Source organism: Hylobates moloch, unplaced genomic scaffold (assembly GCF_009828535.3).
Source record: "Hylobates moloch isolate HMO894 unplaced genomic scaffold, HMol_V3 SCAFFOLD_11, whole genome shotgun sequence".
In the NCBI taxonomy this organism is placed as follows: Eukaryota; Metazoa; Chordata; class Mammalia; order Primates; family Hylobatidae; genus Hylobates; species Hylobates moloch.
Genome location: NW_026652286.1, coordinates 1,485,126 through 1,501,701, shown reverse-complemented (window position 1 = coordinate 1,501,701; position 16,576 = coordinate 1,485,126). Strand labels below are relative to the sequence as shown.

The following is a 16,576-nucleotide window of genomic DNA, read 5'->3' as shown; positions in this document are numbered from 1 at the left end:
CCCATCTCTAAAAACAAAACAAAACAAAAACAAAAAAACTTTTTAGAATTAGAAACCAAATTAGTCACCTTTGTACCCTTAGTACAGTTCTTGGCATAAAACAGGTACTTGACTACTTGACAAGTGTTTGTGAAAGGAAAGTAATCAGAGAAGGAAGGAGAGCTTGGATCTACGCTGTAAGGAAATGTGATTTTAAAAAGACAAGGCTGAATGTCTTTTTAGAGTTCCTCAGGGCTATTTCCTTCCCCTTTAACCCTCTTAAGATAGAGTTACCTGATGCAGGCTGGAATTTGGCTGGAGCGGACCCTCCCATTGGTTTAGAAGTTGCTTTAGTGGGTGGAGCAGGCTTGGCTGGCATGTTAGCTTTGGCTTTCTCTAGCATGGCCAATACCTGATCTTTAGAAGTTGGCTAGAGAGACAAAATAACATAAAAAGTGAGATCACATAAATGACAAAGTCGTACAAAACATGAACAAATCCTCTGTCAAACAAATGACTGAGAGCTCCTAGTTTTGAAATACCACTGAAGTAAGGGAGGCAGTACATGGTGTCAGAGAAGTCACACACATTATGAAGTCACACTAAGGTAGGTATCATTCTAGAAGGTCACAGTTTTCACCCCTGTGAGGTCAGATTTTTACTTCTACACTGCTTAATATTTTATTTTTGCTTGTTATGATTTCAAATTGAGACTCACAGGAGGTAATATGGTTTTTTCCTCATATAAATTCAGGTTTAATATATATATTTTTTGAGACGGAGTTTCTCTCTTGTTGCCCAGGCTGGAGTGCAGTGGCACGATCTCAGCTCATTGCAACCTCTGCCTCCTGGGTTCATGCAATTCTCCTGCCTCAGCCTCCCAAATAGCTGAGATTACAGGCATGTGCCACCAAACCCGGCTAATTTTTTTGTTTTTGTAGAGATGGGGTTTCACCATGTTGGCCAGGCTGGTCCTGAACTCCTGACCTCAGGTGATCCACCTGCCTCGGCCTTCCAAAGTGTTGGGATTACAGGCGTGAGCCGCTGTGCCCGGCCAATGTTAAATATATTTTTTAATAGCTTTTAACAGCAATAGCAGCAACAAGAAGTAGTACCTTTAGTTTCCCAGTAGCCTTGGCCATTTTTTCATATCCTAAATGCATCATGAAGAATGGCAAAGCATCTTGGGCCTTCTTTCGCACATCTCCATTTCGATCTTCTAGGCAGGAGTAGAGATGAGGAACACAAAGGATAAGGTCTGTAGGAGTGGAACGAAGAGTAGGTAGTTTCTCAGCCAGCCAGCCCAGAAGCTGCCAAAAGAAATAAGGACTAGTTACACACTTCACATGAAGACTGTTATCATTTATGATCTCAGGCTTACTGATTTCATTAGTCTCAAGCACTGAATCAGCTTTCACACTGTAACTTTCCAATATGAAATCAGTACTTTTCATAATTCAAGAACTGTGCTATATTTAAATAATATATGCAATGATGACAATCATCTTTAAGATAAGGACACATTTCTTTGGACTATATTTGGGTATTAAATTATAAAGCTTTAATACATCTTAAAGATGAAAAACTTTTACTTATCTCCCTTTAGTTCTGAAAAATATTTAGCTAGAAGACCCAAAGCACTTATTGTGATCAGAAGGTTACAAATTTTACCAAGACTTCTATTTTTTGCCTTATGTTGACATTTTTCTTCTATATATCCCTAAAATCGTTCATATTTGTATTTTTCATTTTTGAGACAGGGTTTCACTCCCGTCACCCAGGCTGGAGGGCAATGGCATAATCTTGGCTCGCAGGCCAGTGGGATTGGCTTCAGTCATGCAGCACAATTCCTTGGAGATTTATCTGTATTATTGTATTTACCAGCAGTTTGTTCTTAATTGCTAAATAGTATTCCATGTATGGATGTACAAGAGATTTAACCATTCACCTACTGACAGGTATCTGAACTGTTTCTAGTTTTTGTCTATTATGCAGTAAAATGCTCTACCCTTGAGCTATAATCTCAGTTTTTGGCTACTATGATTGAAGTTGTATGAATATTTGTACATAAATTTTTGTATGGACATAAATTTTCATTTTTCTGAAATAAATGCCCAAGAGTGCAATTGCTGGCTCATATAGTAACTGTATGTTTAGTTTTATTAGAAAATGCCAAACTATTTCCTGAAGTGGCCGTACCATTGTACATTTCCAGCAGCAATGCATGATTGTTTAGGTTTCTCCAGCATTTCGCGTTACCATTATTTTTAACTTTAGCAATTCTGATGATTGTATAGTGATATTTCAACGTAGCTTTAATTTGCATTTCCCTGTTGCTAATAACACTGAGCATCTTTTGTTTTTTTGAAATCAAGTCTTGCTCTTGTCACCCAGGCTGGAGTGCAATAGCATCATCTCAGCTCACTGCTCACGGGCTTGGCCATGGATACCCATTTTCTGATTTTTCTGTTGTTACTGTTGAGTTTTCAGAGTTCTTTATATATTCTAGATATTAGTCCTTTATTGGATACTGGCTTACAAATCTTTTCTGTTGTTCTGTAGCTTGTTTTATTATTTTCATGTGGTTTTTTTTTTTTGCAGAGTAAAAGTTTTTAATTTTCATGTGGTCCGATTTATCAACTTTCCTTTTATCGATTATGGTTTTGGTTTTAAGTCTAAGAATTCTTTGCCAGCCTTACATCCTGGAGATTTTCGTTTGCACTTAAAAGTTCTATAGTTTTATGTTTTACATTTAAGTCCATAATCTGTTTTGAGACAGTGAGGTTTAGGGTGAGGTTCATTTTTTTGTTTATGGATGTCCAATTGCTCCAGAATCATTTGTTGAAAAGACTATACTTCCTCCATGGAATTATTTTTGTAGCTTTGTAAAAAATTAGTTGATATTAGTGTGGGTCTATTTCTGGGTTCTCTCTGTTGTTCCAATGATCTATGTGTCTATCTCCACCCCATCCTCCTACTACCACTATCACAGTATCTTGATTACATTAGCAATATAGCAATATAGGAAGCTAACTGTAAAGTGATTCTTCTTTTTTTGTTTGTTTGTTTTTGTTTTTGAGATGGAGTCTTGCTCTGTCGCTCAAGCTGGAGTGCAGTGGCGCGATCCTGGCTCACTGCAACCTCCGCCTCCTGGGTTCAAGTGATTCTCCTGCCTCAGCCACTCAAGTAGCTGGGACTGCAAGCGCGTGCCACCACACCCAGCTAATTTTTGTATTTCTGGTAGAGACGGGGTTTCACCATGTTTGCCAGGATGATCTCGATCTCTTGACCTCATGATCTGCCCGCCTCGGCCTTCCAAAGTGCTGGGATTACAGGCGTGAGCCACTGCGCCTGGCCCTCACCATTAAGTTTCATATTATCTGTAGAGGTTGTTATGCAGATGCTTATATCAAGTTGAGGTAATTCTCTTTCGTTACTAACTTGCTGAGAGGTTTTAATCATGAATGCATGTTCGATATGTCAAATGCCTTTTTTGCCATCAATTGACATAATCACGAATTTTGTTATTCTGTTGTTATGATTACTCTGATGGATTTTTCAATGCTCTATTTTTCTTTTTTTTTTTTTTTGAGACGAAGTTTCGCTTTTGTCACCCAGGCTGGAGTGCAATGACGCGATCTCGGCTCACTGCAACCTCTGCCTCCCGGGTTCAAGTGATTCTCCTGTCTCAGCCTCCTGAGTAGCTGGGATTAGAGGTGCCCACCACCACCATGCCCAGCTAATTTTTCTATTTTTGGTAGAGACGGGGTTTCACCATGTTGGCCAGGCTGGTCTTGAACTCCTGACCTCAGGTGATCCACCCACCTTGGCCTCCCAAAGTGCTGGGATTACAGGTGTGAGCCACTGCAACTGGACTATTTTTTTGTTTGTTGTTTTTTGAGATGGAATCTTACTGTTACCCAGGATGGAGTGCAGTGGCGTGATCTCAGCTCACTGCAACCTCTGCCTCCTGGATTCAAGCGATTCTCCTGCCTCAGCCTCCCGAGTAGCTGGGATTATAGGCCCACACCACCACACCCAGCCAATTTTTTGTATTTTTAGTAGAGACAGGGTTTCACCACGTTGGGCAGGCTGGTCTCCAACTCCTGATCTCAAGTGATCTGCTCACTCGGCCTCCCAAAGTGCTGGGATTACAGGCATGAGTCACTGCACCCAGCCTCTATTTTTATGTTCTGATTAAAACCTCTGATTTTAATAAGAGCTATTTATGACAAACCCACAGCCAATATCATACTGAATGGGCAAAAGCTGGAAGGATTCCCTTTGAAAACCGGCATAAGACAAGGATGCCCTCTCTTACCACTCCTTTTCAACATATTATTGGAAGTTCTAGCCAGGGCAATCAGGCAAGAGAAAGAAATAAGGGTATTCAAATAGGAAGAGAGGAAGTCAAATTATCTCTGTTTGCAGAGAACATGATTGTATATTTACAAAACCCCATCCTCTCAGCCCAAGAACTCCTTAAACTGATAAGCAACTTCAGCAAAGTCTCAGGATACAAAATCAATGTGCGAAAAGCACAAGCATTCCTATACACCAATAATGGACAGAGAGCCAAATCATGAGCAAACTCCCATTCACAATTGCTACAAAGAGAGTAAAATACCTAGGATTACCTCTTCAAGGAGAACTACAAACCACTGCTCAACGAACACAAACAAATGGAAGAACATTCCATGCTCATGGATAGGAAAAATCAATATCATGAAAATGGCCATACTGCCCAAAGTAATTTATAGATTCAATGCTATTCCCATCAAGCTACCATTGACTCTCTTCACAGAATTAGAAAAAACTACTTTAAATTTCATATGGAACCAAAAAAGAGCCTGTATAGCCAAGACAAACCTAAGTAAAAAGAGCAAAGCTGGAGGCATCACGCTACCTGACTTCAAACTATACTGCAAGGCTACAGTAACCAAAACAGCATGGTACTGGTACCAAAACAGATATATAGACCAATGGAACAGAACAGAGGCCTCAGAAATAACACCACACATCTACAACCATCTGATCTTTGACAAACCTGACAAAAACAAGCAATGGGGAAAGGATTCACTATTCAATAAATGGTATTGGGAAAACTGGTTAGCCATATGCAGAAAACTGAAACTGGACCCCTTCCTTACACCTTATACAAAAATTAACTCAAGATGGATTAAAGAATTAAACCTAAGACCTCAAACCATAAAAACCCTAGAGGAAAACCTAGAATACTATTCAGGACATAGGCATGGACAAAGACTTCATGACTAAAACACCAAAAGCAATGGCAACAAAAGCCAAAATTGACAAATGGGATCTAATTAAATTAAAGAGCTTCTGCACGGCAAAACAAACTATCATCAGAATGAACAGGCAACCTACAGAATGGGAGAAAATTTTTGCAATCTATCCATCTGACAAAGGGCTAATATCCAGAATCTACAAGGAACTTAAACAAATTTATAAGAAAAAAACAACCCCATCAAAAAGTGGGTGAAGGATATGAACAGAAACCTTTCAAAAGAAGACACTTATGTGTCCAACAAACATATGAAAAGAAGATCATCACTGGTCATTAGAGAAATGCAAATCAAAACACAATGAGATACCATCTCACGCCAGTTAGAATGGCGATCATTAAAACAACAGATGCTGGAGAGGATGTGGAGAAATAGGAACCACTTTTACACTGTTGGTCGGACTGTAAATTAGTTCAACTATTGTGGAAGACAGTGTGGCAATTCCTCAAGGACCCAGAACTAGAAATACCATTTGACCCAGCAATCCCATTACTGGGTAATACCCAAAGGATTATAAATCATTCTACTATAAAGACACATGCATATGTATGTTTACTGCAGCACTATTCACAATAGCAAAGACTTGGAACCAACCCAAATGCCCATCATGTTAGACTGGATAAAGAAAATGTGGCACATATACACCACGGAATACTATGCAGCCATAGAAGAAGAATGAGTTTGTGTCCTTTGCAGGGACATGGATGAAGCTGGAAGCCATCATTCTCAGCAAACTAACATAGGAACAGAACACTAAACACCGCAATTTCTCACTTGTAAGTGGGAGTTGAACAATGAGAACATACGGACGCAGGGAGGGGAACATCACACACTGGGGCCTGTCAGGGGTTGGGGGGCAAGGGGAGGGATAGCATTAGGAGAAATACCTAATGAAGATGACGGGCTGATGGATGCAGCAAACCACCATGACACGTGTACCCATGTAACGAACCTGCATGTTCTGCACATGTATCCCAGAACTTAAAGTATAATAAAAAAAACAAAAAACACAAAACCTCTGATTTTACAATTTAAATGTTTAAAAAAAGGGAAAAATTCCACAAAAAGCCTAGTCCTCTAAAAAGTGTTGTTGATAAAGAAGCATGTGAAAGGAAAAAATGGAAGCACATGAACACAAAGGCCCCAGGAATGTGATTTCATTTTATTAACTGTTTTATAATGAAACTCATTCTAACCATAAATGCGTATTTATCAGACAGGCCCAAGCCCCTATGGAAGTAAATGACATGAGTAATGCACATGATTAATTTATGATACTAACCTCTTGCCTCAAGAAAGGATTTTCCTTTTTGAGCTCTTCAGAAAGATCTTCTCCTTCCAGCCATTCCTTCATGCCAGTCTGTTCTGCCCAAGCATTCACAGTCGCTAAGGCAGCAGCTCGAACATTGTTCTAAATGGAGAAGATAATCAGCAAAAATAATATCTACTACAGTTTGGAGGTAGGGGGTGATCACTGTTGCTTTATGAACATGAACAATGGAGGGTTCTCTAAGGCCCACATGAACATATATGAAACCATCTTCTCTGAAACAGAAACTAGTTCTATGATTGTACTAAAACTCCAAAGTAAAGTAGAAATATAAAACTCCAAATTGTAAAACTTGTGTACTCAGTTAATCAGGCAAAATAGTGAGTGATCTGGGCATAAAATATCATGTAAGAAGAATAACTCTTAGGCCGGGCGCGGTGGCTCACGCTTGTAATCCCAGCACTTTGGGAGGCCAAGGCGGGCAGATCACGAGGTCAGGAGATCGAGACCACGGTGAAACCCCGTCTCTACTAAAAATACAAAAAAACTAGCCAGGCGTGGTGGCGGGCACCTGTAGTCCCAGCTACTCGGAGAGGCTGAGGCAGGAGAATGGCGTGAACCCGGGAGGCGGAGCTTGCAGTGACCCAAGATTGCGCCACCGCACTCCAGCCTGGGCGACAGAGCGAGACTCCGTCTAAAAAAAAAAAAAAAAAGAATAACTCTTATATTTTGTTTCCTGAATAGTTGGGGGCATTTACGTCCATGTCTGTCTGCTAAAGAATGAAATTCTAAATGTTAAACACATCATAATGGTTAAGACTGAAATTGCTAATAAATTGACTGAAAGTTATGTTTTTATATTAATTTACATTAATATTAAAATAGCACAAATTATATTAAAGAAAGTTCCTCAAGTTAACTAAATTATACAACAGTATAGAGATATTCAAATATTTAGTCTAGGGCTAAACATTGTAACCTTCAATGACATTTCAGTGACTTCTAGGACTATGAAACACAAATATCTTGCTGAACTACTAGAAGATCCCACTCTAATAGTTCAGAAAAATAAAAGTAGAAAATAACTTAATGAACTCCAAATTCACATATTTATTCACTATAGCAAAATGTTACACAATTATGTTATAATCATAATAGCAACCATTTATTGTGTGCATACTACATGAGACAGGCACAATAAAATGTACCTTACATACACACTCATTTAATTCTGTAAGAAAGAAATTTCACAGATACAGAAAACTGACCCTCAATGAAGACAGCTTATCTAAAAGTCACAAAACTAATAAGTGATATCTGGTCACCTTAATATTGCCTGGAAGATAAAAATGTTTACTGTTTTTCTTCTAATACTTTCATCTTTATAAAGTTTATAAGGTCTTTATGTGACTCTAAAAAGAGAATTATCTTTAACCCAAGATATGGCTGGCCTATTCCAGAATGGAACTATGGTGAAAAGAGTTAGGTTTACCTTGCTGTCTCCAAGGACTGTGATGATAGGGATGCCTAAATTTTTTACATGTTGCTTAATATTTGGGCCCATGGCTACTGCCAGTTGTTGCAGGATATTCAACGTTTGCTGTACCTGAGTGGAAAGAGCCAATACTTTATGTTGAAACCATAAGCAAGTTGCGTGCAAACTTCCGTAAATTTGCTGCTATACTGTCAATACAGCAGGAGATTTCTGGCCTACTCAAGAGACAGAGATGTTGGCTTGTCATGCTATTCTACTTATTCTAATTAACTTTTAGGCAGTGGCCTCTCTTTTTATCATCAGTTCGTAAAACTAGATTATCAGAATTTATAGATTTATAGACCAGAGATTATAGTACTTTACAACTTTAAGGTAAAATCTAGTTTAAGGAAATCCTGACATAAAAATCCACATTTAAAAATCGGAAATTATCATGTTTACGTGTATTACAAGCAGTTTTATACAAATATATTCAATATTGGATTCCTGCAAAAAGCAAATCCTGAGACTCATAAAAATTTGATAAATAAATCTGCCAACTACCATCACATATTGAGATACACTTAATAAATTAAAGGCAGTTATTTCTAGTTCAAAGCAAATAAAGTAACCACTTATTTTTTGCGAGTGAAGGCTACACTGAAAAGGTAACTCCTGCAGCAGCGGGGAGGGGAGATAAAAAGAACAGCCGTATGCTCTACATACCAAGATTTTATTTGAATCATTGAGTCGACCCTTCAAGGCAGTTGGAAGTTCACCTATATTCGGTTGGATAAATTTTGCTTCATTAATAATACCTGCCACTTCATCTAGGCCTTCTTTCCTAATCTTCCAATTCTTATCACCAATCTTAGATACCAACTCTGAAGTGATTTTATCACTGAAAAACAGAAAATAACCTTTAATTCCAGACTCCAAAAAAACGATGATATCATATAAGTTCCCCTCACTGAATTCAAAAAGAAGACAACATTCAGAATTCAATACAATGAATGAAATAAACCATTTCACAGACTGGAACCTACCTGATCTCCGTCCTTGGCAAAAGATCAACGACATCATTGCTCCCGTCATCTGGTTCATCTCCATCTTCTCCTTCATCTGTACCGCTTGTGCTATGTTTGGAAATTCCTCTGGTTGGAGCAGGTGGACTTTGTCCCTGCATCTATACACAAATGAATGAGTAAGGCTAATGAAATTTATATAGGATATGGGAACAAACAAATTAGAGAGGGTGCCTATGTCAAACTCTCATTCCTTTATAATACCTATTTACACAGTAAATAGTAAATAGTATTTGACTGCTACCTAGATTACAATTTTGAGACCACATGTCAAAAGGTATTTTTATACAAAACCTACTAGAAGGCAGGGTGTGGTGGCTCACACTTATAATTCCAGTACTTTGGGAGGCCAAAGCGGGTGGATCATCTAAAGTCAGGAGTTCGAGACCAGCCTGGCTGACACAGTGAAACCTCGTCTATACTAAAAATACAAAAATTAGCGGGGTGTGGTGGTGCACACCTGTGGTCCTAGTTACGCAAGAGGCTAATGCAGGATAATCACTTGAACCCAGGAGGCATAGGTTGCAGTGAGCTGAGATTGCCCACTGCACTCCAGCCTGGGTGACAGAGCGAGATTCTGTCTCCAAAACAAAACATTCCCCCAAAATCTGTTAGAATTATGAAGCTATCTTTTGACTCATATACTCAAGACAATACAGAGCAAGTGTACCAACACTCAGCAATTTCAGTTAGAAATATTATTTGAGGAGGGTCAAGTTTGTTTTTTTTTTTTCTGAGACGGAGTCTTGCTCTGTCGCCCAGGCTGGATGGAGTGCAGTGACGTGATCTCAGCTTACTGCAAGCTCCGCCTCCCAGGTTCATGCCATTCTCCTGCCTCAGCCTCCCGAGTAGCTGGGACTATAAGCGCCCGCCACCACACCTGGCTAATTTTTTGTATTTTTAGTAGAGACGGGGTTTCACTGTGTTAGCCAGGATGGTCTCCATCTCCTGACCTCATGATCTGCCCGCCTCGGCCTCCCAAAGTGCTGGGATTACAGGCGTGAGACACCACACCCGGCCGAGGAGGGTCAAGTTTTTAAATTTATGTTTTTATTTTATATTTTTCAAAAATGTTATATTTGGCCAGGAACAGTGGCTCATGCCTGTAATCCCAACACTTTGGGAGGCTGAGGTGGGAGGAGTGCTTGAGCCCAGGAGCTCAAGACCATCCTGGGCACCAAAGGGAGACCTTGTCTCTACAAAAAATTTTAAAAGTTAGCTGGGCATGACAGCATGTGCCTGTGGTTCCAGCTACTTGGGAGCTAAGGCAGGAGGACCACTTCAGCCTGGGGGGTTGAGGCTGCAGTGGGACATGATTGTGCCAATGCACTCCAGCCTGGGTGACAGAGTAAGACCCTGTCTCTAAAAAAAATTAAATAAAATGTTATATTTAATGTACTTTTTGACCAGGTAATACATTTACAACGTTTGACATTGTATGAAAGAACATAAAGAGGAAAATCTCCCATTCTATATTGTAGCTAGTTATCTTCCTTATACATAAAACCATTGGCTGGTCTTGGTGGCTAACGCCTGTAATCCCAGCACTTTGGGAGGCCAAGATGGGCAGGTCACCAGAGGTCAGGAGCTTGAGACCAGCCTAGCCAACATGGTGAAACCTCATCTCTACTAAAAATACAAAAATTAGCCTGGCATCGTGGCACATGCCTGTAATCCCAGCTTCTCAGCTGAGGAGGCTGAGGCAGGAGAATTGCTTGAACCTGGAAGGTGGAGGTTGGAATAAGCCCAGGAAGTGCCATTGTACTGCAGCCTGGGCAACAAGAGTGAAACTCCGTCTCAAAACAAACAAAACAACCCAAAAACAAAACAAACAAACAACAAATAAAAAAAATTTTTTTTTTCTTTTTGAGACAGAATCTTGCTCTGTCACCCAGGCTGGAGTGCAGTGGCATGATCTTGATTCACTGCAACCTGTGCCTCCTGGGTTCAAGTGATTCTTATGCCTCAGCCTCCTAAGTAGCTGGGATTCCAGGGCGTGCCACCACACTTGGCTGACTTTTGTATTTTTAGTAGAGACGGAGTTTCGCCATATTGGCCAGGCTGGTCTCGAACTCCTGACCTCAAGTGATCTGCCCGCCTTGGCCTCCCAAAGTGATGGGATTACAGGCGTGAGCCACCAAGCCCAGCCAAAATCATCAATTTCTTATGAACTCTTCCAGGGATACTTTATTGTGCATAAAAGCAAATACATACATATTCTTCATTCCAGAAAGACAGAGTCTCAGTATGTTACCCAGGCTGGAGTGCAGTGGCTCTTCATAGTTGTGATCCCACTACTGATCTGCACTGGAGTTTTGATCTGCTCTGTTTCTTTTTTTTTTTTTTCTTTTGAGAAAAGGTCTCTCTGTGTGGCCTAAGCTCGAGTACAGTGGTAGAAACACGGCTCACTAGAGCCTCAACCTCCTAGGCTCAGGTGATCCTCCCACCTTGGCCTCCTGTGTAGCTGGGACCACAGGCATGTGCCACTATGCCTGGCTAATTTTTTGATTTTTTTTTTGTAGAGACAAGGTCTGATTTTGTTGCCCAGGCTGGTCTTAAACTCCTGGGCTCAGGGGGTCCTCCTGCCTTGGCCTCCCAAAGTGCTGGGATTACACGCATGAACCACTGCACCTGGCCGACCTGCTCTGTTTCTGATCTGGGCCAGTTCACCTCTCCTTGGGCAACCTGGTGGTCTCAGCTCCTGGGAGGTCACAATACTAATGCTGAACTTAGTGTGGACACCCAACTGGCATAGCACACTACAGCCCAAAACATCTGCGCTTAAACTGTAGCTTAAGCTACTCCTGAGTAGCTGGGACTACAGGCGTGCACCACCACATCCAACAGTTTAGTCTTAATGAGATTCTCAAGTCCACTAACAGATTGTATCATTTATGGAAATTCTACCTTCTCAAATTCTGCATCTATCTGGGATAGGAGGGCAGGCTTCTCATCCTCAAAGAACATTCGCAAAGAGGGACCAACATACAGATACATCACGCCAAGCAGGGTTATGGCAGCAGTCCTCACAGCCTGCCAGACAGAAGAAAAAGAACTTTTTAAATCACAAAGATGGCAATAATAACTTTTTAAATCTACAAAGATGGAAATACTGCCCTATATATGTTGTTATGTACTCACTGGGTTTGTTGCAGCAAGAGCTGTCTTCACATTGCTAATGAAAGCTTTGACATTCAACCTAGAAGAAACATTCAGAATTAAAAGCAAACAAATGAAACCCTCAAAATATTCAATTGAGTTTTATAAAGCCAGACTCTAGGACTGGCTCCCTTTGGCGAAGTTCTCACTTTTTCTCTTCCTACACTAACTTTATTTTATTTATTTGAGACAGAGTCTTGCTCTGTCACCTAGGCTAGAGTACAGTACATGATAGCTCACTGCAACCTCTGCCTCTCTGGTTCAAGTGATTCTCATGCCTCAGCCTCCTGAGTAGCTGAGATTACAGGTGTGCAACACCACGCCCAGCTAATTTTTTTTGTTTGTTTGTTTTTAGTAGAGACAGGGTTTCACCATGTTGGCCAGGCTGGTCTCGCACTCCTTACCTCAAGTGATCTGCCTGCCTCAGCCTCCCAAAGTGCTGGGATTACAGGTGTGAGCTACCGCACCCAGCCTCCTACACTAACTTTAAAGTGAGCTTTAAATACTATCTATATGCTGACAATCCTATTACACTTAATTACAACTCCTAAATCCAATACTGAACTCTCTCCTGAACTCCAGATTCACGTCATCCAGCTGCCTTTGTGATATTTCCATTTGTATGCCTGGAAGGCAGCCTACATCTAATATATTGAAACCAAACTCCCGATTGTCCTCACTCCAATCCCAAAACCTGTTCCTGCCAGTCTTCTCCACCTCAGTAAAGAGCCACATTTTTCTTCCAGTTGTTCAGGCTCTCCTTGACTTTTTGAAGTTATCCCTGACTTGTCTCTCTCTTGTTCTGTTCTACTTTTTAAATATCAGTTATAACACTTCCACTTCTACAATCTATGTCCAAGCCACCAGAATTTCTCGACAGGATTATTCCAATGGCCTACTAATTCGTCTTCCTGTCTTTGATCTCCTCTCTGTTTTCTCTGACAATAGTTAGAATATGAACCTGTTACTCTTCTGCTCAAAAATCCCCTAATGCCTTCCCAACTTATTCAAAATGTTGAGGCCCCACATGACCTGGCACCCATTCTTTCTCCAGCTTTATCTCCTACCACTTCCTACCCACTCACTCATTGTTCTATAGCTACATTCTGAAGGAAATACACTCCTTGCTATTTTAAATACATCACATGTGCTCCTACCACAGAGCTTTTGGCATTTGCTCTTCCCTTGGTCTAGAATGCTCCTCTCTGATGATCACAGCTTGCTCTCTCATGTCCTGGTCTCTGCTCAAATGTCATTTTTTCAGGAAGAACTCTTCAACTACTATATAGAAAACAACACCATCTAAACTATACCACATTAGTCCATTTAACCCCTCATCCTGCTTTACATAAACATATATATGTAAAAAAAAATATATATATTTTTTGAGATGGAGTTTTGTTCTTGTTGCTGAGGCTGGAGATCAATGGCATGATCTTGGCTCACTGTAACCTCTGCTTCCTGGATTGAAGTGATTCTCCTGCCTCAGCCTCCTGAGTAGCTGGGATTACAGCACCACCACACCCAGCTAATTTTGTATTTTTAGTAGAAGCGGGGTTTCTCCATGTTGGTCAGGCTGGTCTCGAACTTCTGACCTCAGGTGATCTGCCCACCTCAGCCTCCCAAAGTTCTGGGATTACAAGCATGAGCCACCGCGCCCGGCCTGCCTGCCTCTCTGTCTCTCTGTCTCTCTCTCTCTCTCTATATATATTTTTAACTGTTTATTACCTATCTTTCTTTACTCAAATGTAACTCCCATGAAACAGAAATTTAATTTCGTTCATGATGTATTCTGAAGGACTGGAACAAACAATTGGAACACTGTAGTGGCCAATATGTAATTGTTTAATAAATGAATAAATGAAAGATCATAACAAAAAAGAGGAAAATACACGGCTTTTATGGCTTTTATAAGTGACATGCCAAGAGATTTGTGTTATATCAAAGACTATACAATTAAGAGGAATTACAACAATACCCTCAACTATGGGAGAACACCACAGATAATAACATAACAAACAGTTCTTTGTTATTTGAGTAACTTCTAGAGTAGTGTTTTTCAATCAGTAGAACTCGAAATACCCTTTTACAAGATATTAACAGGCATGTTGCAAAATGTAGCATGGCACAGAGAAAGGCAACATAGTATAGCAGCTACATCATTCTTTCTCCAAACTAGAATGCCTGGATTAAAATCTTGGTTTTGCCACTTCCCTAACTACGATGGGCCCAAATTACTTAAACTTTCTGTGCCTTAGTCCTCATCTATAAGATAGGGATAACATAATACCTCACTTAGTTGTTACGATGATTAAATCAAATGAATTATGATTTAGAAAGTGCTTTTTAAAAGTACCTGGAATAAAGTAAACTGTATTAAGTTTTGTTTTAAATAAACAACTGTGCTCTATATGCAAATAAGTTTGGGAACAGTGGGTTAAACAAAGTTAAACAAGCTCTTCTATTGCAGGATTTCTGACAGCATTTAACTCACCAAGGCATACTGTAAGTATTTAAACAAATGTAATTATATACAGAAATTTCCTAATGTATTTGACTAGAAATTCTTGGAACTGGATTTTCTGTGGGACAGCTATTAATGCTTAAGGAAAAATAACTTAGAGAACTCTTTCCGTGAATATCAAAAAGCAGGAACACAAGCCAATACAGACCTTTGAGAACAAAGGTAATTTTATTTTATATAAATGAGACAATCCAGCTCTCGCTCTTCAGAAATAAACAGCAATAGCTATGACAAATCACGACTTAGAGACTGACAGAACATTTATTTGTTCTGACTTACCCAGAAAAACCAAATTCTTTTATGGCATTTGATAGCCAATTCAGAGTTTCTGACTGATTTTTGGGATTCTTTTGTGAAAAAGCCATTGACACAACCTGAAACGGGAAAAACAACGGATCTGTGTTTTATCTTGTATTTCTTATAGAAATACAGCACGATATGAAGGCAGATGTGCATTAAACAGTTTTCTGATGCTAAAACAACTGCAAGAATGCCTTAGGAACAAGAGTGGACCTACACAAGAAAATGAGGTGAGTGATAGTAGGGCTAAAGGCATTCTGGACTGTTTATAGCTTTGTAGCAAGCAATTACTCTGCATTATAATGTCTTTTTTTTTTTTTTTTTTTTAAGAGACAGGGTCTTGCTCTGTCACCCAGGAGTACAGTGGCACAATCATCAATCATTGCAGCCTCAAGCTCGTGGGCTTTCACCTTCTATAGAATTTTTTGTTTGTTTTGAGACAGAGTCTCACTCTGTTGCCCAGGCTGGAGTACAGTGGCATGATCTTGGCTCACTGCCACGTCTGTCTCCCCGGTTCAAGTGATTCTCCTGCCTCAGCCTCCCTAGTAGCTGGCATTACAGGTGTGCACCACCACGCCCAGCTAATTTTTGTATTTTTAGTAGAGACAGGGTTTCACCATGTTGGCCAGGCTGGTCTCAAACTCCTGGCCTCAAGTCATCCTCCCGCCTCGGCCTCCCAAAGTGCTGGGATTACAGGTGTGAGCCCCTGCGTCTGACCAAATATTTTTGACTAAGATAAATTTTCATCACTAGGCAATAGAGTATTTTTAAAGGTAAAAATAAAAATGCAGTATCAAAGGGCCAGGCATGGTGGCTCACGCCTGTAATCCCAGCACTTTGGGAGGCTGAGGCAGGTGGATCACCTGAGGTCAGGAGTTCGAGACCAGCCTGGCCAACGTGGCGAAATCCCGTCTCTATTAAAATTCAAAAATTAGGCAGGCGTGGTGGCAGGCACCTGTAATTCCAGCTATGCAGGAGGCGGAAGCAGGAGAAGCACTTGAACCTGGGAGGGTTGCAGTGAGCCGAGATTGTACCACTGCACTCCAGCCTGGGTGACAGAGTGAAACTCCATCTCAAAAAAATGCAGTATCAAAAAAGATTTTACTTGAGAAGACAAAAACTAATGTTTAATTAGTAAGCTTAAAGTTTGGGGGAAAAATTGGGAAAACTGGAGGAATAAGAGTTCTGTGTCACTAACCTGTTCAGCAGTCCATGGTAACATACAGGCTTCAGCTATTGCTGTCATAGCTTCTTTTGCATTGTTCCCACATTTCACATCTCCAATCTTGTCCACAAGGCCATCTAATACAATCTGAGCTGACGTTTTGGAAAAATTTCCCTTCTGGGCAATCAAAGCAACTATATGAAGCTTCATTTGCATCACCTGAACAAGGATAAGAATCATAAAGTTAAGAGCAAGCCAAGGACATTTGTTTATTTACTTGTATTAACAGCATGTAACAGATATGACATGGTTAG

At 40.3% G+C, this 16,576-nt stretch overlaps 1 protein-coding gene across 3 annotated transcripts in view; it reads right to left on the bottom strand.

The window, feature by feature from the left end:
* Positions 1 to 16,576, bottom strand: part of CKAP5 (cytoskeleton associated protein 5) — a 106,838-nt gene that overhangs the window by 26,719 nt on the left and 63,543 nt on the right. For all 3 annotated transcript variants that reach the window (XM_032166055.1, XM_058424551.1, XM_058424550.1), the window contains exons 17-26: positions 16,296 to 16,481; positions 15,077 to 15,171; positions 12,256 to 12,313; positions 12,022 to 12,147; positions 9,076 to 9,215; positions 8,756 to 8,930; positions 8,048 to 8,161; positions 6,568 to 6,696; positions 1,095 to 1,289; positions 274 to 409 (exon numbers count right to left, since the gene is read on the bottom strand). In XM_032166055.1, coding sequence (XP_032021946.1) covers positions 274 to 409; positions 1,095 to 1,289; positions 6,568 to 6,696; positions 8,048 to 8,161; positions 8,756 to 8,930; positions 9,076 to 9,215; positions 12,022 to 12,147; positions 12,256 to 12,313; positions 15,077 to 15,171; positions 16,296 to 16,481 — 1,354 coding nt within the window. The remainder of the gene's footprint in view (positions 1 to 273; positions 410 to 1,094; positions 1,290 to 6,567; positions 6,697 to 8,047; positions 8,162 to 8,755; positions 8,931 to 9,075; positions 9,216 to 12,021; positions 12,148 to 12,255; positions 12,314 to 15,076; positions 15,172 to 16,295; positions 16,482 to 16,576) is intronic.